This window comes from Hypomesus nipponensis, chromosome 4 (genome assembly GCF_054491055.1).
Source record: "Hypomesus nipponensis isolate SF chromosome 4, ASM5449105v1, whole genome shotgun sequence".
NCBI classification, from domain to species: Eukaryota; Metazoa; Chordata; class Actinopteri; order Osmeriformes; family Osmeridae; genus Hypomesus; species Hypomesus nipponensis.
Window position 1 is genome coordinate 11,448,439 of NC_140364.1, and position 22,125 is coordinate 11,470,563.

Consider the following 22,125-nt stretch of genomic DNA (forward strand, 5'->3'; position numbering starts at 1 on the left):
CTGTTGTGTTTTAGAAATGCCGTGATGCCGTAAAGCTTGTCCGTCATTTGTGCTTGTACACATAAGACATGGACATTTAGTCATTGTGTCGCAAATGGCCCTACTTTCAAATTCCTTATTCATTCTGGTATACAATTGTAAAACTAGAATAGCCTAATCTGGGAGCCTAATCCCAGTGGTGCAGTTATTGGGCTAATCACCATCAGTATTAGCCTTTGTTGCGGTCTATTCTAGTTTAGTTATTTTAGTCGAGACTGAATAAAGTAGGCTAAGCGTTAATTTTCCAGGAGGAAACAGGAAACAGTATTTTCTGGGTTAAAGATAACTTGATTAAAAAATCAGATAAAAAAATGTTTCTGAGAAGTAGTCCTAACAGACATCATTTACTTCGGAATGTCATGAGATATATTTCCATAGCCTAAAGAAATATGTAGGCTACTCAAAAATGGATCACAATAGGCCTACTCACAATTTGTTGTTGGAAATTCAATTCAGCCTATAGGCTAGCCGCCATTTAGCCTTCGCCTATACTTTAAATAAGGGAATTCAACTTTCATTCTATTTACTTGTAAATAGGCAATGAGACATTATATAGCCTATCACTATATGTATATAAAGTAGTTTATAGGCTAGATTGTTCAATTGCAGACATGAAACAAATCAGGAAATTCTGGTCCGTAATCCACACACCAAGGTTTTCATGCATACTAAAAGTTTTTTGTGGCTATTTCAAAGTCATAAGCCTTTCTGTGGACTAAAACACTGTGGGACTATATGGACAATTCGTAACATTAAAAAACAAACGAACATTTGTCAACCTGTTTTTATTTAGTTGTAGGCCGTCTACTGAATACGGAGAAATTTTGCTTAAAATATTGGTCAAGTGTTTTTGTATGACCGTGGTAAAGGTCTTTGATCAGTTTGCGGCCATATAGGCTTTTGTAACATTTATTTTTAGCTTCTACTGATATTCCTCTATGAGGTTGTCTCAGCTACATGCTTTCAAGTCTAAGTCAAAGCTATTTGTATATTACTTTCTGGCTGAAGGTTACAGCCCTCCCCTCCATTACCGAGAGAGACAGCGAAGGTCAATGCAAAGAGCATGGTATTAGACCCGGCCTTCATTCACCTTGGCTGACAGACTGACGGAAATAAATGTTCGGCTCTAATGACGATCTAAAGGATTTCTACGTCAATAAGATAGGCCTGTATTTTTTTTCTCTGTTCTCTAAAAAGCATAAACCCAATCTTGATGTCTGAATTGTCTGTTAAAGTGGATGGCTAAATCATAGACTAAAATAGACGTTTCATTATCCACGGTAGATGAAAAGGCTTTGTCCAGGCTTTGTCTACATCTTAAACACGTTATTAAGATCTGATCCTGCCGCATAAGAGATCTATAATGGATCATGTACTAAGAAATTCACTTCCCCATTTTCCATCCATCTCAATTTGAACCAATAGGACAGAGAGCTCTCCGAACCTCTGTACATGATACACATTTCTTCTCAATAGAGAATGCCAAATTGATTTGTTAGCCTATTGGTAGGCTTAAGAAATAGACTGTAATTCCCCGTTTGGCCTTTGGGTGGAAGCAAACCCTAACATGCCACTCAGCACGTTCTGACATTCTGGGGATAAACAGAATGAAAATCCAGTCCAGCCTGGGCTGTTTTTATTGCCACCACAGTTTGAATTTCTCTAAGAGTTGCGTGCGCGCTCGCGTATGCTGCGTCTGAACAGTGTCTGACGTAGAAAGGGTTTCTAATGTCAGTTGAAGGCCGAAGAACTAACCTACGTGTAAAGAACAACCATCGTCAGTGCCAGTTTAGATATATTTTACGAAAGCATCGTTACTTACATTGCACATTAATTCCATGGGAAGTAAACGACGGTTTCGGAGTTGTTAGTCCATATGATCGTTGCTGCTCTTGCACCCTACAGCTTCCTTCAGCATCTGAAAATTACCTCAAATTATTTTACAATAATCTACTGTTTTCATATTAATTTGCCAGACGAAATCAAGGTGAAGTTGAATCAAAAATAAAATAACTGGCCAAGTATCAAAAGAAAGTTAAGGAGCCTAAATGTGTTAAGGTTTAGCTGTTCACGTGCATGGACCATTTTGGTCATCACATTGGAAAAATTGTCCGCCACGCTTTAAGACGTAGGCGGATGAGCAATGAGGGGTACCTCATTGACTAGTCATGTGCCCTTCGCTCAAAAATTTTGGTATAGCTAATTATTTAATTATATCATAAGTGAGATATTTTCTTTTCTCCAAACTTGGATTTTGGAGTGCATCTAAAATAATTCAACGTGAATAAAGTGGTTCCACTTCCAACCTGGAGGTTGGTTCAACGTCCAGCATTCAAATTACGTTAAAGAATGTATCCGCTATAAAGGACAAGCATGTATCTTAATTGATATTTGAATATGGATCATATTACCAAGCTGTGTCAGACAAACCCTTGACTTTACTGTTTGACATATGAGAGTAAGGAATTGGTTCTATAGATTATTTACGATTACATTCAGCACCTTGGACAGCCCTTCTAAAGACCTACTGATGCACTTTCTAAAGATCAATCTACGTGCTGGGTGGGACGTAGGGCTTTATGTGCATCGACCTTGACCATATTCGGTAACCGGGCCCTTGATGTCACTGAAATGTCCAAAACGGATGTCGCAATGGTAGATATTTTCCTATACTAGTAAAATACATTATAATTTAAGATAGGCCTACCAGTTGACTATTTGTAGAAGTCCATGGTGGGCAAATTAAAGGTATTCATTTTTGACTAAAAGAGACTATAGGAACAGGCTACCATAGCGAATGACACATGCTTAATATGACACCTATGCTGACGGCTTTGGCCTTCAACCAAGTCGATCTACAAAGGCTGCGAGGATAAACATTTCAAATTGTCAAAGGACAGTGTCGAGAGAGGTCTGAAACGTTAGAATTAATTTCCGTTTTGGTTCCATATTGTAATTTTGATGGGCTTTTATGGGCTTATGTATGATAAAAGAGAAATGTCTCTCTTCTAGAAGATAATTTAACTAACTAAATTCAGGAGGCAATAGAACAAAATTATTCATTTGTCTAATGACCACTGTAAACATTCATAGCTTGTAGTATTGGTGATAAGGTCAGGCTATTACAATCTGTGATAACCATTTTTAACGTTTAACGTTTCCCCCTAATAATTAGGCTAGCATATAGCCTATAAGTCTACATTGCTTATCTGAGAAGTTTAACGTTTTTAAGAAACAAAAATACAGCCTTTTTACCATTCCGCATTATGCTAAAGCAATAGGCCTTTAATGCTATATCGGCTGTATTAAAAGCTTTTGTCTGAAAAATAAAAAGTAAATTAAATTTGTCTATGAGAAATTTACTGGGTATTTAGGCATACTAACTTTAGAATGACTTACGTTATTTCAAAACAGTTGGTTGCCTTCTACTTGGTTCTCCTGGGGAATTTTAAGATCTTCAAATTAACGGAGAACAGTGTTTTTCATTTAACCTGTGTTAGGCTTGATATTTCTGTGGTTCTAAGCTTTTTTTGAAGTTAGGTGGTAATGTGTAGTGTATTAAACATTTTAAAGCCTGGCTTTAAACATAAGTACCAAATATTTTTGTGTGAAAACTAAACGTTATCAAGTCAGACAAAACCACTATTTTTTTTGTGTGACTTTATAACCCAGCTAATTTAACGGATCATACAAAAATGATTCAGAGACATAACTAATAGACCGAATACAGGCCTTCATGCCATTAATAGACCAATACGAACATGAGTCGTATTTAAATAATCTAAAGCATTAACACCACTAATTTTTATTTTGAAAAATATTAGTAGCAATGATCGTGGTATTAGTATAAATTTAACAGTGGTAGACGGCGTTCAGTGGCGCAAAATGGCATAGGCGTATCGAAAAGTCAAGTTTGAAAAAGGTTACAGAGTTTACAGTCCACCACTAGATGGCAATGTTGGCTTATAATTCTGCACAGTCTAACTATAGACACAATTCCTCTCTTGTTAAAATGAAATGTTTCAAGATATAGTCAGACTAGAAACATCAACAGTTGGTTATGTTATCACACCCAGATATAATTACGTTTAAAGTCATTTCGACCAGCCCATTTTAACGCCCACACATTTATGTTTACTTAGGCTAATATATATGGGCTTCCCCTACTTTCTTTACACGTAATAATTATACAATTTACATAAATAGATACATTTGCCAAATTATAGACATCTGTACCAATTAAGTGGGTATAAAGATTCGGGTTACGGTCAAAGTAGAGGCCATTAGGCTAATTCAGCAAGGTCCATGTTTTATTAGGACGGATTTGTAATACTTTCATATCGACATGATTTTACTAACACATATATAGCCTTAAAATACTAGACATCAAGTCTGCATTTACTTTTATATACATCCACATTAATACACACACACACACAATATAAAAGCTATGGTTCACGGACATACAGTTCCCAGACGATTATCTATGCATAACAAGAATAATTGATCCATGTGATCAAGAACGTCGGGTCTGAACTTCGTAAGCACAAGTCTATATTTTAAAGTGAAGTGGAACCGATTAATATTTAACAAGGAGGTCTAAAATTCTAAAGTCCGTCACTTCCTGTGGGGTTTCAAACCACTGAATGAAGCTACAAATGAATGTAAAAGGTACACCACAAAGGCCTAGACCACTGGATGCCTGCTTTCCTGAGCTTAGGTTTTGGCTACTATACTGCATGCCATAAAAGTCGCATAAAACCATACACTCCATTCCTCTTGATATGAACTTCACACACCATAACAATATTTTACAACAGGGAAGGTACAGCGTCATGTTCCTACATTTCAGGTCCATATAGATCCAGTAACTCATTTGGCTAAGAAGACATTTGTGAAACATGTCCACAGAGTGTTTGTTCTTCAAATCGAAAAGCGGAGTGAGCTTGTGTGTTAGTGTGTCTGTGTGTGTGTTGGAGGGGGGGGGGGGGTATTTAATTCCAATCGTTGTCCGTCAAAACTAGCTGATGGTTTTCACTTTAGTTACGACCTTTTTTTCCTTTACGCGTCTGTTTTGAAACCAGATAGTGACTTGTCGTTCGGATAGGTTCGTCTGTGCTGATATCCTCCTTCGTTTGTCCTTCGTAATAAATTTATTGGCGGCGTACTCGCGTTCTAGTTCCTTCAGTTGCACCTTGGTGTATGGCACGCGCTTCTTTCTTCCACGTCGGTAGGAGCTTGCGTCCCCTCCAGCATGAGACACCGTGTCTAGCAGGGAAAAGGAAAAACAAAGAGTTATCCTGTTTCTTGTTTTCAGTCGATCATACTCACACACATAAAAATGTGTTCATCCCAGTTTTATCAAAGGGATAACGGAGAACTTACAAGCCTACTCACTGTAAATTACGCATTTAAAAAAACTTGATCCACAAATGTCGTAAACATTTGTATATGGATGGAAGGTTGTGTGACTAATTGCAACAATACTTATGTATTTTATTCATTTACCTGATATTGATGATTTCCACATGTGGCCGGGCTGTGGCTGCTCCTTGGCACAGTAGACTTGTCCGTTCCAGCCATTAGTGGTGAGAGTCCACGGCTGATAGCTCTCCATAGGCAGAAGTGTTTCGTGTCTGGCTTCCGCTGGCCCGCTCATGGTTGGCACCACGGGCACATCCAGGTAGCCAGACACTGGCTGGTAGGGGCCTGAGGCATAGCTTGGATAGAATGCGAACTCTTTTGCCCGAGAGTTGAAGTCATCGGCCGATCCGGACGTGTCCATATACTTCTCCCCGTACACAGAGGGGGGTTGCGTGCCGCACGACTTAATGCTGCTGTGATGAGACATTCTGCACGGATAGTAGCCACTACCGAAATATCCATAGGGCAGGGACGCACTTGACGAGCTCTGCGCGGCCGAACATGGGCTGCACTGCTTTGCTGGCTCGCCCATGCCCGAAGTGGGGACATCAGTCGACGAGTATGCAGTGCTCGGTGCCAACGACGCTGGATGCGCCATCAGATTCCTGCATTGGTTCGCCGCAAAGTTACCTCCAGCAAAACCGCCGTCCATGTTCTTACTCACTTCATCGGACACCCCGCCGTTGTCGTAGAGGAACATCACCGACGGGTCGACCCAGCGAGGACGGAGGAGCAGTGACGTTGTCATAGCACGACATCCAACATTGAGGCTTCTGGCTCTTTTTTAAAAAGCTCAGAGACTGAAAAAAGGAGATACTGATTCCGAGACAGTACTGGACTCTGACGTGCACGGGTGCAGAGAGGGTGTGCCATCATTGGCCAAGACATGGCCACGTGATATGCAAAGAGGACGATAAACATCTCCCAATGCAGATAATTAAATGTAGAAAAATGCGGCGTTGTAAGATGATCCTACCTATCAAGGGATTTGGCTTGTCTTTTTGCTTTTCAAACGTAAGAGTTTTATTGAATAATGATTAAATCTTTAAAGACATCGTCAAATATAACCTTACAGTTTAAAACCACGAATGAGTGTACAAAGAATTGTTTGAAATGGCACTCGACTTGGCCTACTATGCTTTACAGCGCGATGTAAATGATATCAAGGCATTGCCTGACTATTTCAACGACAGTGAATCTTTCCTTCGGATCCCTTGCTTTTGCCTTCTTGCTTTTGCCTTCTACACACAGTGAAAGCACACGACCGTTTCTGGCTATTTTAGATTGTCTTAAGTGGACAAACGTAGGCCTATATTTGCCTTAGTCTCACTGAGATATGTCTGTTGAAACTGTCTTGTGTGTCCATTAAAATACAGAAAATTCCATAACATAGCCACTGAAATACTGTTAGAACTTGGTCATCTGCTGTATTAACATGCAGTATTATTTGGGTAAAAGCATATTCAATGAATGAATACAAAATGTGAATGTCTTATTAATTCCCCTATAGAGTTGTCTCATATTTCCAAGGATGGGCTAACCTTGCCCGTTGACTTAATCGTTGGAGCACATTTACAACACACGTAAATACGAACGAATAAACCAATGTGAATGAGGCACGCGTTGATTTTAAAATAACAAATGCTGCACACACTTTACACATGGTCTTATTTTTTCGACACGTCCCAAGGTATTGGAACAACCAATGCGACAATGTTGTGTTGTAAGCGTGGTAGATGAAAATGTGGACATTGGGTCCGAGTTTGTCGATGTCCAGAGCTTTCCAGTCGTATTTACATTCAAAGACAGAAAACGGGCAACGCGGGTTTTACACGTGTGACGCGGCTAAAGGCCAAGGTCAAGTTGAAAGTTCCTGTCTAGCCGTTGAGCCTGTTGGGCTATTGAGCCTTTGAAGGACTGTCTGAGCTATTGAAAAGGGCGGAAAAGGGGTGAGAATTCCTGTCCGAATGAAAGCTTTGGAGGACATTAACTTTAACAGTCATTTTGTATGTTAAACGTTTCTCGCTATGCATTTGGTGGTAGGTGGTATTGTTGGACTTGGTTGTTACATTTTGTTACAAAATATAACCGGAATGCTCACATTTGCTGGTTTACCGAAGAGTGTTAGCATAAACATGTGAAAATGATGCGATCTCTCAAAAGAAAGTCCGGCATTATAGCCGTGTTCTGTGTCTGGCCTGCTTGTTCGTGTTTACGATCAGTGGTTCTCCTTCCAAGGGGTGTTGGAAGTAAACCACGTAGGCTATCCATTGTATCCTCAGCTAAAGAAACATAGGCCTGAATTTGGCCCATCTGTTCAGACTCAGCAATGAAACACCAACATTTTTTCAATTGGTTCAAACCTAAATCTATTATGGATGAAGTGTTTATCTATGACGCGATCAATATACCACAATTTGGGCAAAACTAAAACATAATACCTAATTTAGTTTCGTACGCAATAAGTTTGAGTTTTAAATTTGAAAGTATTTGTGTCCAATATCTTAACAGTATTGTGTGAAAAAAAAGCAAATTTGTCGAAGCAAACATAAAAATCTAACCTTGTGATTGTTAGGCCTATATTAAGGATATATTTTAAATTTGTATAGCCTTTAAGAACAGTGCAATAACGTTGTAGAATAACGGCTAAAGTGTCCAAAGACGTGGATAACTGAAAATAGAATTATGTCAAGTTTAATTTAACAATTTAAACAGAGCCTATACTGTTGGTAAATATTAAATTGTGACTTGTGTTAATTGTGATGTGACAATGGTAGGCCTATAGATTAACGTTTGAAAAAAATACACTGTGAATGGTTGAACAAGGTAAACGTGATCAGAATTGAGAGAACATCTATCAGACCTAGATTTTGGTTACATTTATATGCAGGTATTGACTTAAGGTGTAATATTGCAGTAGCCTACATCGATGTGCTAAAAACAGAACGTAGGCTAGCCTACTTTTACTATCAAAGTAAACGTGTGTGTTGCATCATCATGCTCCAGAAGTTCAAAATATGTCCATGCCAAGTTAAGAGAACACAGTAAAACACCCACAGCATACACTAAACAAATACAAATAATACATTTTTATGTTTTGCAATAAAGAGATGTTCTTTTTGGTGGGACCCATTACATTAAAATAAAAATATAAACGAGGTAGGATATTTATGTATTTTGTAATGTATTTTATGAAACGTATTCTATGAACTAGGCCTATGTTACCCAGTGCTATGTTACCTAGCACTGGGTTTAGGGTTATAGTCTACATCTACACGTGTCTCGTTTGGTTTCAAATATTTGACTTTGATAATCAATAGAAGAGTATGCAATAACAATGATCTTGCATTCTTTGTTGTTTGAAGGATTACAATGACCGGATAATATGTTTACATTGGCCTAAATAAGTATTCACAACGGCATTTACAAAACAGTCTACAAAGACATCCAGGGTTTAAAAAACAAGAAGCTGCCAAAACAGTGTCAAACAAAGAGCTGTCACACAGACGCATGTGGTCCGTTTTCAGCCAGTGGTCAGACCAGACATTCTAGAATGGCTGCGAGGAGCAGACCACCTCCGTGTGCCAAAACAATGGCCAGACACTCAACAGCCAGACCTTGTCTGTGAGGTCATCAGTCCTGGACATTCAAGGCATTCCGAATTGCATTTCCAATGTCACAGTAACACCATTCTTCACGCAGTCTAAGCGTTCTTAAAGATATGCGTTCCATTAGTAATATTCTTGTTGGCAAGGTAACATGTCATACCTTCAATTGACTTTCTCGATGCGATAGGAAAGTAGAGGTTTGTCTGAAAATGTCGAGTAGGCCTACTAGCCTATATCCAAAATGTTTTGTGGTCAAAGCAGAGAACCTCAAGGCGGCCTGGCGCTTAATTTGACCGTGATGGAGCTCAAAAGGACAAAACCGTAGGCTACATTGGAAAACAATGATCACAAGGCGGGCTTTTGAATCTTGTGACTGACCGTCAAGTTTTTGGTCTGCATATTTAAGTTTCACCAGTAGAACTTAAATATTATGTTAACAGGCTGTTAAAACTACAGTATATGTAACCTACACATTAAGTCATTTATTGGTACGATGGAATCCCAGTTAATATATTGGCCTATAGTTAATTTCAATGACATTCCAGCCGCTAACCATTAACACTACTGTGGTTCTAGTTTGTAATGTTACTTTCAGAGTTGCAAGCACAAAGATAAAGGCTCGCCCTATAGATTATTCCATATATTTTGCCATTGGTTACTTATCAAATATACTTCTAGATCTGTCTGTCTATTTCACCAAACGATTAAACAAGTAACAAATTCACCTTACCTCACATGGTGGTTCTTGTTGCATAGGCCAATAAACTAATTTTCCCCCCGTTTCAAAGTATTTTCGTTGTTGCAAATTCGTTGCTGTAGTAAATAATTGAATCTCTTGGATAGGCAATGTGTGCACTTATGAAACCATGAGAATGTAAACAAAAAAGTAGCCTATGAACACATCATTTACGATTTGACTCACGAATAATGTATAAGCTAGGCTATATCAGGCTTAGGCTATAGCCTATTATTGGACTTAACTCTCCATTTCGTCACACACAGGGCCTAAGGGTTCGATTATATTCTCTCATAGGCTACAAAATAGTTTTCGGTAATTACACCCAAAAGTCTGAAAATTGCCTGATTTGATCGAAATCCTTTTTTTGTAAGTGATTGTTGGCTGAAAGTTGGAACGTACCAATGTGCATAAATGTTGCCAATTCAGTCTACCAATCTTGACCTATAGACTATCGATTGTAAAACAAATCTCCAAATCCAAAATTAGATCGCAAGCATAGGCCAAATTGCTTTTTTCTTAGTTTAATTTCACGTAAACCATTTATCAACGACGATTTTGAAGAAGCAATTACATCATGCTATGTTTCATCTGTCAGCCCACAGGCCTACCTTACTTACAACTCATCCGTTGGTTCACATTCAATTTAACCCGCATCGATGAACCTTTTTTACGTTCACGTCGGCTACTCAATTTTAGGCTACTAAATTTTAGGCTACAACAGGCTGGAAAATTGTTAGCCTGTACCAAGCGTTTAAAATGGTATAGGTCCTGAATGACAGGGGTCTCGTAAACTTGCCTTCACTGTAATGCAATCGAACATGGTAAAAAAGCAGGACGAAATACAATCTAACAATCAAATGATTCATCTGGCCAGTTAGCTACGATGAAATAGCTACTTTTTACCTCCACAACTGGAAAAACTACAGTACGCCTATCGTAGAGTAGGCGTACTTTAGATAACCAGCGTAATTTGGAAAACCCCACGTTACTCAATTGGCTGAAAGGAACATTAATAGTTATACTGGACTAATATCTCTGAAACTGTAACATTTACGATGTAAATAAATATACATATGGGTGGCACTAGGTGAGAGATGTTGCATGTGTCACTGTTGAGTGGCTACTGCAGATTTAATAGGGTGATTTGGGCCCATAGTTCTCACTAGTTTGGTAAACTCTTCGTGAAGGATAGGACAGTTAATAGAAGTAGCAATATGAAGGCACGAAAAGCGATAAAAAGGGACTTAACACCCAAGTACTTTCAAACTCTAGTCACCTCGCATTCTGCAGGCTATCCAGGGCGCGTTCCAAGGTCAACGCAGTTAAAGCACTGGTAACTGCGTCATCCAGTTTCAAGGCCAAGTTGAAGCAAGGGAGAGGGGTGGGGCAAGAAGGACATGATTGTTGCTCTTCGTTTGGATTATACGCCTTAACTTACTGACTGAATAAACAAATAAATAGATGTGATACTGAAAATATTTCGATGTCAAAAACGAACGTCTGTAGCTCAATAGCCAATTACTCTGGAACTTCTGGAATACCTGCGTAGACTACATGGTCAAGTTCAAGTTGGGCCTGCTAGTAAAACTGGAGGGGCACATTGTGTTATGTCTGTGGAGGGGGAGGGGGCTTCCTTCGCTTTGGTCTGAACGAGAATCAGACACTATGCTAGTCCACAATCCTTTGCCTAAATGGCAAATATAGGCTGAAACACATACTGGAGATAACACTTTTCACATTTAGTTAACACAAAGACCTTGAAAACATCCCCAACGCAATGGAATCTAGGCAGAGATGGTTACAACTTACACCAGTAATTCGTAAGACCTGAAGCCATCCGGTGTCGTCCTATCTAAAACACACATAATAAAATGTCACTACTGTAAACGAACAAGGCCAGGACTGGGGTTGTGCAAAGGCCATTGGAGTCATTATCTTGGAGGGATCACAAGATATATCTGTATTTCATAACGTCTGAAAGGCAACAATACATATAGGGGTGCATCCTTCTCTTTAGGTTACAAGCGTAGGCCTATATGCTTCTTATCTATGTTTTTGTTGTTTCTGCAAAAACCCATACCCAACCCATGTCTTCCCATAAAAACAAGTGCAACCATTTTAAGAATTAACATGATGTGGATAGGTCATTATAGGGATACATATTTATATTAATATATGTTTAAAAAAAAACAATTAGGCTATTTTGATTTTAAAATACACAGACGTTAGGCGAATCAACATGGCCTACACATCGTTTTTCCATATACATTGTAGTTTGGATAAAAAGCAAAGGAGTTCAAATATTGCTACTGCGATATGGCGAAGACAGCCATGTGGGCACTTTTATTTATCAAACGTGAAACTTGTCGACTGACTATATAATGTCTTCATAAACTGTTATTAACTAATGTTTATAAAGTTTGAGAGAAATCAGTTTTGCCTGTGATTACTTGTTGGTTCAGTTAATCTTTGCCAAATTGCCAATGGTTGTACAAATGCACACATCGAGGGTATTAATCTAAACGTTCTCATTGCATTGAAATCTATGAATTATTTCGCCATGCATTTCGCTAAAATACAAGAATTCAACGGTTATTCTCGTCTCTGATTGAAGTCAAATCAGTGTCATCTTAAAGGAATGCTGGGCTGTTGTTGAAGCGGCTGTGCGGCCAGTTTCTCCCGTGTAAACTTGAAAGGAGTTTATAGAAATGCAGACACGGCTAAATGTAAAGAGACAATAGGCTTTTGACAAATTTGAAGTTTACAATCGTATCATTAATAGTCCATTTTATGGTAAAATTTGTTATTTAACTCTATCCTATGCGTATCCAAAGTAAACTCATAGCTAGATGCTGGTTTTGTGCAGTTGAATGAAAAATACATAGATTCAATCGGCCTAATGCTATTCATATCAAATTCAGTTAACGTCTATCCAACCAACGCCTCCGTGGTTCAGACAGGTAGATATAGAGGTGAGGGGGAAAAAGGAAAATAGATAAAAGTGAGTGAGTGGAAAAAAAGAAAGGCGGGTACTATGAGTTAGTGTTTGTCTGTCTGTCTCTGGAGTTGAGGTGGGAGGGGGTGAAGAAAGGACTCGCTCTTTTCAGTCGCAGAAAATCGTTAAAGATCCAATGTCGTATCTTTTTTGAACAGGCGAGGGCGCACGAGGCCAGCGAAGGCTAGTGAGACTGTCCCGGAGTGGCATCCCAGCATCACTCTTTTCTCGCTGCGACCAACTGACGTCATTCACACAGTATCCATGCTGTGACAAGATAAATAAACGTTGCTAACGCAGAATCTGATTAGTAGCCTATTTACCTTACTACTTATACAGCTTTCTCAAAATCATAGTAATCCATTCTGAATACTTCAGATGTCAAGGACAAAGGGTCAAGTGTAGGCTACTGTTTGATTTGACATAAAATTTATTAAATTATGTATTTTAGTTGTTCACATGGGTAGCAAAAATATAGGAGTATCCAACTATTATTTGCAGAACAGGCTTGAAAATGTCGAGATTAATTTATCTGCCATTCATCCTCTTTTATACATGATCGAATCCAGTTTATAATTCATGCATCTCAAGACCGAGTCCATGGCCTGAGCTTCAATATCGGTAAAGGTTTCCTGCACTCACTGAAAACATTGAAAGCTTAGAGAGGTATCAAGTTCAAACCCCAAAGGCCATAGCCTAGCCTTAAGAGCCCTTTCCTTTATCGTTGTGTTTAGTGATGTTTTACTGCACAAGAGAACACACATCAAAGGGAGCGGAGGAAACGGCCCCAACCCCGACAGCATGAACATAATGGCTTGGACTACGCATGTGCAAGTCTCCAAGGTACATGAGTCTGCGCTGTTCTTTGCTTCAACGTTTGCGGCGTTTTATGGTTCTAGGAGACTCGACTGATAAAATTAGATATCCCAATTATGCAGATTTCAGTTCAACTTCATGACTACTTGTATTATCAAAAATTGGCTTTCTATTGGTTTGATTTGTGAAGAATTATGCAGATTTCAGTTCAACTTCATGACTACTTGTATTATCAAAAGTTGGCTTTCTATTGGTCTGATTTGTGGAGAATTATAGTGATGAAACATAACTGGCCTTAAAATTAACCTCGCCCATGGCATGATAAACAGTTATCTATAGAAAAAAATGTTTGGAACACTTATTGGAAAGTCTTGTAGGGATATTGTAATGATCCAACGCTGCGAGTAAAGTAGACTACAATAGATTACATTCTGGCAAGATAGTGTCGGGAAATATAATTTCAAGACATACAACAAGTTTAATTTTACGTCCTGTCAACGTCCAGCCTAAATGTTGCTCTTTTCTGAGTAATATATTCAGTCTGTAGACATGATATGTTGCATGTGTTGTTATCTTAACTCTGACCACACCGACTTGACCTTAGAACTGTTCACTTGACACCACTTTGGAGGGTGCAGAGAGGAAAGGGGGCTCAAGACGGGTCCTTCCATTAAGTGTGACGCCTAACTGATCAATTACGCAGAAGCGTTAAATGGCTCATGTGCTTAACCCCAAATATGAATTTTCATTTGACGCATCATTCTTGTAATAACTACAAAGGACACTTCCCCCACCTAGTTTAAGGCTTCCTGTTGATCATGATTCGTGAGGACTAACTTAGACTTAATAATACTAATACTGGATAGTCTTATGGGAGGACAATTTAAACCCAGTATGAGATGTTGAAGTGATGGTGCAGAATGTCACGATGCATCATTCCAGCAGCTTGTCTCTCTGAATGTCACTTTACCTTTCCCAAATCGTAAACAGCCTTCGATCTAATGGCTATATTCTCTAAACAGACATATGGCCGTTGGTCTTTATGCCTCTATCTCAAAGCTGCATGCTTGCTTTCTATTAGCCGTCCATCCCGGCTTTTCGTCGCTGTGATTGCTGGTTCTGTTTATACACAACCAATCGATGCGTGGCGTCATCAGGGGTACCGTTATGACGACCGCCCTATTAAGAATGACAGCTCGAGAAAGAGAGGGCAAACGGTGATCCCTCCCAGAGCTCGTGCCGCACTCCGAAGCGCTCGTCTCTCAGGGTCAGAACGCACTACGTCCCTTCTTTCCTCTCCCTTCTCACTTCTTCTCCTCTCTCACTACGCAACTCTTCGTAGCCACTGTGTCACAGAGATTATACTCCTTGCTAAATTATTTGGCGCTTGCTTGGTTCCGTGCGTGTTCTTTCTGTCGGTAATGGAAAACAGAAAGGAGATTCTTTCTGAGGGAGGTCAGCTTGGCACCGCGGTTGGCAAAACGGGCTCTAATTTGTCGGAAGCAGTAGGAAGCCCCTTACGAGAACCACGGGGAAAAATAATCCACAGAAACTGCACCAGTCCTGGAGCCTCGCCGTGCTCAAGAGACAGAGCGGACGAAGAGGTGGATAGCACGCGGAGAAGCTTGTGCGCCGACGTAAGGCCGGTTATCATGTCATCCTCTACCGAGAGACCTCGACACGATCACAATAACAAAGACGGGAGCAGCACAGATACCGAGTCAGACTTCTATGAGGAAATTGATGTCAGCTGCACACCAGAAAGCATGGACTACCCTAACGGAAAAGGTAAATCCCACTACACCCCAATTTTGTTTGTTACAAGCATACATTGATAATATTTTGACAGCTAACTAATTTCAGAGACTTAACTGACTGTTACCGTCACTCCAATGTATCTACCATTTGCCTTACATGTGCGGCATCTTTTGGATTAGGTTAATCATTTTACAAAACGTAGCCTAGCAGAAAACAAAAGTTGATTCAAATTAATTCCTGAATGTAAGACAGTAACTAAATTGTATAGTTAGTTGCAAAATATTAACATTCGTGTTGCTTGTACGCGGATTAAGGCTATTAACCAAGGCTATGTGCATGGGCATGCGAGGGTGACAACCACACGTTTAAAAGGATCTTAAATAGTTAGCCTGGTTCCATTATAAATAACAGAATCTTCTAAATGACCAAACCATGAAAATAAATGACAAAAGTGTCAAAGGAAATAAATAGATGCCTATATGGTTACGGAAGTTTTATAGGATTTAAACCCAGCGAAAACACTGGATGTAGTCGTAACAAATTTAATATTGGTGTCAATTCAATTTTGGCCTAAAATGTTAAGGCTAAGCCAATTTTGAACGAAAAAGAAAAAGCTTCTCTGCATTTATGACAATTTAAGGCCTTTTTTTACTAAGGCTGTCACATTCTCTGTAACAAGGCTTAATCGTGGTATGTAGGATGCTCATATCTTGACGGAATAGTCTTTGTTTTGTATTGTTTGCAATTATTTGAATATGGATTGAACATTTCTTCCAGACACTGTCCTATCGAAAAGGGAATGAGGGATATAAAAATCTGATGTCGACTTAGCATGTAGGATATCATAGTATTGTTTCAAATAATGTGTCCACTATAATTGAATCGACCATTGTTTAAACAAACAATTTCAGGTCGAAATGGTGATTCGCCAAGCCATCCAAGTGAGAGCATGGATTCTGGTAAAATCAATTCGAGCCAGGGCTCACTGTCATATGGGGCTGACCAAATGCGACGATACCGGACAGCATTCACGCGGGAGCAGATTGGGCGCCTGGAAAAGGAATTCTACCGGGAGAATTATGTCTCCAGACCGAGAAGATGTGAACTGGCTGCTGCCTTAAATCTGCCAGAGACAACTATCAAGGTAGGCCCGTGTTCTTTCTAGTCTAGTTATTTGAAACCACTGAATGAACCACAACAAAAAATGAATTATTTAGTAAGTAAAATGTAGGCCTTCAGATGTCAAATTGCCTGGGGTGTGCAATGCATCTTTCTTCAACTACTCATAGGTCAAATGACATGTTTTATATCATATACATGTTGCCGTATTAATAATATTGGAGAACATATGTAAGCATGTTCTTCCCACTGCATGATTTTGAACAAAGCCAAAAATTGGCAAGGTGTTTTGACTGTAGTCCTATAAATCTATGCAGTTTAGGTCAGATTATGGTTAATAATTTACCCTGTCTGTCTGTGTGTTCTGTAGGTGTGGTTCCAGAACCGTCGGATGAAGGACAAGAGGCAGCGCCTGGCCATGACGTGGCCTCACCCTGCCGACCCCGCCTTTTACACCTACATGATGAGCCATGCAGCCGCCACGGGGAACCTGCCGTACCCGTTCCCATCCCACCTGCCGTTACCATACTACTCTCACCTGGGCGTTGGGGCAGGCTCTGCACCCTCCGCCACTCCATTTTCCAACCCACTGAGATCCCTTGACAGTTTCCGGATGTTGTCGCACCCCTATCAGAGGCCGGAGCTTTTGTGCGCTTTCAGACACCCTTCCCTGTACCCCAGTCCGACCCACGGCCTCGGTCCCGGGGGAAGCCCTTGCTCTTGTCTGGCCTGTCACTCCAGTCAATCAAATGGTCTTCCTCAGAGGCCTTCCGGATCGGACTTCGCGTGTTCACCGACTAGCAGGACTGACGCATTTCTGACGTTCACGCCGTCAGTACTGAGCAAGTCCTCTCCGGTGACATTGGACCAGAGAGAGGAGGTACCTCTGACTAGATAAAACGAAGAAAGCACGGTCACGCCCGTGCGGGGACTGGGTCAAACATGCGTAAAAGAGTACCATAAGCTTTTACCATGAGCTTAATATCAACGAAAAAAAGCATAAACAGGAAACCTTAACAGCATGAAAAATTCGTTCATGTGGAGCAGTCAACATGACAGGTCTTGTGGTGCGCACCCGTACACCTGTTTTCACGCAAAGGACAAATGACTAACTCATGGGCACGAAAAAAAAACAGTTTTTAAGCTACATTGCAGCATAAAGTACAATGTTCACATTATAATCCACCACTGAAAACACTTGCTAAATCAGTTTCAAAATCAGACAGTAAAATACGATGTGGGTGAACAAAAAACAGATATGATTTATTGAAGATTAATTTGGTGCAGCACTGTGTGGAGAGGGAATTACAGAAAAACGTTTAAATCTCTCTGATGGATGGTCTTAACGCTTTATCATTATTTGTAGTTTCTTCACATGTCCAAATTGACCTACATGTATTGTTAGTTATACTAGAATGATGCTTTCCATCTCTCTTTTTAACAAGGGAATTTGTTAACAGACTGCACCGTCTCATTATACCCCTCGCTCTCCAGCAGCCCCTGACGGGCCGGGCCGAATTGTGCAGATGCTGGTAAAATTAGTAAGTGATGTATATGTACGTATACGGATAAATTTCGAGTGTTGAATTAATGATAATACCGTCAGGCGCTGGTCGGCCGGGAGGGATCGTAGCTGCCAAACGGTAACAAGGCGCCAGGGGAACGGATTAGCTCACACAGCTTGACGGGGAAAAGGAGCGACGGAATCCGGAGAGGACGGGGAGACGGGGATAGAGGGAGAAAAGGGAGGAAGAGGTGAGCCGTTGGACGATCGCACAAGGCAATTTGAGCGCGTCTGAAGTGCCAATCTCTCCCAAGCCCTCGGCTGAACATTTACCACCTCTCTCCAGTCAAAGTCGTATTATTTTGTAGTTTGTCCAATATCAATACAACCAAATGTCCAAGCTTGATTCTGATAATGGGCCTATACCAGGCTGTTACACTAATATATTTTGGGGGAAACGTTTATTTTGTCAATTCCTTGCTTAGCACTGCTTAGTTGAGTGAAAATGATCCTGTCAAATTTGGGGCGAAGAGGGGGGGAGGGGGGGTGAGGGATGGCGGACTAGAAAAACATCAAGACAGCAGATTCACACAAAGGTTTTCTTTTGCGTATTTTGTTGAATGTGTCGTTGGATTATTCTGGACGTTAATTTTGCAATAAACAGTTTTAAAATACATCATTTTGAATGTTTTCTTCTTCATACTCATTCAGAGGACACCATCAAATAAAATAGGCATCCAAAGTATACGCTTAACAGAACAGTTTAGAGTAGACTCTGGTAGCACACATCATTAAGGTCAAATTATAAAATAACCTGGCCACATTTTAAATTCGACCAATACAATTTGAGAGTGATTTCTAGTAGGCCTCATAGCAAATTGTCTTTGTAATAGGGCCTAACAACTGCACTATTCTTGCTAATTAGTCGTTGTCAAAACAACGGTTTCTCTTGGTCTAGCTCTGATGGGAGCGCGAGATTGACCGTGACAGTTAAGTAGTCCCGATTCCCAGGGCTCCTTTAATGGCAGTCATATTTTGTTTCAGATTGGCTAATAGACATGCCAGAATCAGTTGCTGTGGAGAGATATTGGAATGCAAAAAGATCGATGATAAACCGGCTCTACCCAATCAGCGCAAACTCAATTGGCTGCATTTGGCGCGTAGCCTAATTGAGGCGCACGCTTTCAGTAAATTTGGATTTACTGAAAACTTTATGTGTAATGGGTCATTTTGGCTAGGCCGTACAGGTTCGAAGGACTTTCAATAGCTGATATCATCACAACCAGGGTCGATTATGGGTTATTTCTGCTAATGCAAGTGTGAGACATAGGCTATAGGCCCACGTTCGTTTAGTATAACTAACCTCCTTGTGAATGCTTTTTCATAAGGCACCTTAACCTTATTCAGATTTGTAGGCAATAACTTGACAGTCTGCCACAAATTATATTACATTTTTCTTGACTAATTTTAAGCTTCATATGCCACCTATCGAATTATATATTCTACATTTGGCTAAATGTATTTTTTAATGTGTAATTATATTTCCAAACGACATTATCCTACTTTCTCATCTAGCTATTGATTTTTCTTCTTTCAGAAATACCAATATATTATAACTTATAACCACATGGCTATATGATTAAAATGTTCTAATTATAATCAAGTGTTGGCTAATCGGTGATGGCAAGCTCTTCTTTCGCTGATCGCCTACCCGGTTTGTCACCAAGGTAAAAGGTTCACTCTAATCAGACGCTCTCCGCGAGCCCCCTCCCGTGGAGCTCTCCTCCCTACGCGCCTGTGATTGATCGCCTTATTAACTGGAGTTCTTGTAAGTGTGACCGAGCTGATTAAAATGCATATGTTTGGAATAATGCACCGTTTAAGCCGCCCCGGTCGGGGCAAAACCACAAGGCAGATTTATCTAAGCTATCAGGCAATCTTAGTCTGATATGGATGCAGGACGCCAAAGAAAATTGGGTTTGGCTAGCCCATAATAAAACAGTAACATAAAATAAAGATGTAAACGCAAAAGGCCTCCATATGTAAATGCAAAGGCAACCTAAACGTTTCCTATTGGGCGTGGTGAGTTATTAACATGCTTGGACCTGATTTTGATTAGCTAAACAACAGCAGTAGTGGGCCTACCATACGATGTTTTTTGTAAAAGTGCGTCACATAATGCCAGAATGACATAAAATGAGGAATAATGCAGCCACTTTTCACACTACGACGCATGTGGATCCTCAATTTGACTCTGAATCCTCAACGGCCTAATCCAACATCAACACGCCATTTAATCGCTGGAAGACAGTGTATGAGCGAGCTATAAGATATGATTGGCTTCTATATTGCGCACATAACAGCAATTACATTGGTTTTATAAGATCTTATTAGCGAGAATTGGCTCATGGCTCCCCAGCTTACAGACTAACACAAAGCGTTTTCATAGGGGCGGTGCAGTGCAGCTGTCCACGGAAGGAAAAAAAACACTCATCGGATGCGCGGCTGCTGGTGCTGCTGTTTAAATTGTATTACATTCTAATTTACAGGCCCTTGTCATAGCGCTGGGCTGGCAGAGAGGCGTGGACGGACCAATCACGGAGTAATGATGATGAATGGGGAATTAATGCACATACAAGCAAGACAATTTAAGCCTTCATCTGTTTAAATAGGCTTCCAATATCATTTGGAAACGGAGGTCACGTTAAATCAATCGGGCGACGCGTGAAAGTCGTTTTCGGTGGCGTCTTTATCAACATTATTTACGGTGCACGGGAGACGCCTTCGCACCGACATGCACGAGAGAGGGGCCCGGCTGCTACGTGATTGTGACAACGGCCACATAAAGGGGGGCTGCCGTTTATCCTCTTCGATTCTCCCCAGTTAGCTTGCAATTCAAGTGGAACGAAATCCAGTGTAGAGGGCTCTTCACGTGTAGCAAAAAGAACAGTGCACCCAATTCTTGCCTTCTCATCGTGGATGAAGGCTTACTATAACAGTCTATGACCTTTAAGTAGGCATACCCATGAGCCTATACCATCCATAACCATAAGGCAACATACAGTTGGGCTATATAGAAGAAAACAACAGTCTGGCAAGTAATTAAGTTGTCTGTTCAGATGCAATAGCAATGTGTCCCTCCTTACATCTGGCAGATTTGGTCAAATTAAACCATGCCGAGCTACCCTATACTTCCCAATAAGTCTGTGGCATGACATTGTGGATTTCAAGATAATGTAGTTTTTTTAGATGTTTTTGTCATTTTTAGCTTTATTTAAAGACAGTTCGAGACAGACAAAGATGAGAGAAAGAGAGAGAAAGAGAAAGAGGGGGGGGGGGGGGGGGGGCATGCAGGAAATGGCCCTGGCCAGAATCAAATCAAATACAGGCCTGTATGTTAAGGCTTTAGCCTTAGTGTATGTTAAGGTATGTTAAGTATGTTAAGGCTTAGCCTTACTCTTACCAGGGGCACCCCATTTTTAGGATTTCAATTCATGTTTAATAAACTGTGGCATCTTTAATTGGGCCGTACTTGTATTATTACACCTCAGGCAAAGCAAAAGTTGTCCACAACTTTGGGCTGCACATAAGCATGTCTTCATGCCAAATATTGTAAAGTTCAGCTGTCAAGACTATCTGAAAGTTATGTGTGGCTTATTAGTAGACAGGTAACTGTGTTCATTGTGTTTGTTTATACTGCTTTGCATACTTGTCTGTCTGAACGTCTTGTGTGTCCGATTGTAATCCTGCTGGCTGTACTTCAGTCTCTGCCCTGGGGGATAATAGATATTTTCTGTCCCATACCCCATTTCCTTTCACAGTCACACTCCAGTAGAAGTCCATATGGTACCTTCACTGTAAGTGATAATGCTAATCTAGGCCATAGTCTAGGAACTGGCCCTGCTTACTAAGCTTTAGAAATCATATGACTGTCGATGCCAGGAATTATCATCCTCCTGAATGTGTGAAAGAAAGCACAGTTGTAATGTTATGGGTGTGTGTGTATGTATGCGTGTATGTGTGTGTGAACAGTTGTAGGCAGTTAACAGACTCCAAGTCAGTGATATATCTGATGGTCACCTTATGGTCAAGAAAGGTCAAGTCTCTGTTAGAAGATGTCCCA

At 40.3% G+C, this 22,125-nt stretch overlaps 2 protein-coding genes across 2 annotated transcripts; one reads left to right on the forward strand and one right to left on the reverse strand.

The window, feature by feature from the left end:
* Nucleotides 1–5,026: 5,026 nt before the first annotated feature.
* LOC146295585 (homeobox protein Hox-A13a) lies at nt 5,027–6,227 on the reverse strand. Its single transcript, XM_084695444.1, has 2 exons — nt 5,548–6,227; nt 5,027–5,307 (listed from the first exon to the last, which is right to left on the reverse strand). Exons 1-2 carry the CDS (start codon nt 6,209–6,211, stop codon nt 5,060–5,062), a joined length of 912 nt encoding a protein of 303 aa, XP_084551570.1. The 5' UTR covers nt 6,212–6,227; the 3' UTR covers nt 5,027–5,059.
* An 8,815-nt stretch (nt 6,228–15,042) lies between these two features.
* On the forward strand, nt 15,043–18,507 carry evx1 (even-skipped homeobox 1). The gene is made up of 3 exons (XM_084695872.1): nt 15,043–15,409; nt 16,291–16,523; nt 16,869–18,507. The coding sequence occupies exons 1-3, from the start codon at nt 15,043–15,045 to the stop codon at nt 17,394–17,396; spliced, it is 1,128 nt and encodes a 375-aa protein (XP_084551998.1). The 3' UTR covers nt 17,397–18,507.
* Nucleotides 18,508–22,125: the final 3,618 nt, after the last annotated feature.

Bases quoted from the DNA above. Each gene is read 5' to 3' on its own strand.
- LOC146295585 (XM_084695444.1), bottom strand. From the start codon at position 6,211: ATGACAACGTCACTGCTCCTCCGTCCTCGCTGGGTCGACCCGTCGGTG. The intron at 5,308-5,547 runs GTAAATGAATAA...TTTCCCTGCTAG, and splicing joins GTGGAAATCATCAATATCAG to ACACGGTGTCTCATGCTGGA.
- evx1 (XM_084695872.1), top strand. From the start codon at position 15,043: ATGGAAAACAGAAAGGAGATTCTTTCTGAGGGAGGTCAGCTTGGCACC. The intron at 15,410-16,290 runs GTAAATCCCACT...AAACAATTTCAG, and splicing joins GGACTACCCTAACGGAAAAG to GTCGAAATGGTGATTCGCCA. The intron at 16,524-16,868 runs GTAGGCCCGTGT...TGTGTTCTGTAG, and splicing joins TGCCAGAGACAACTATCAAG to GTGTGGTTCCAGAACCGTCG.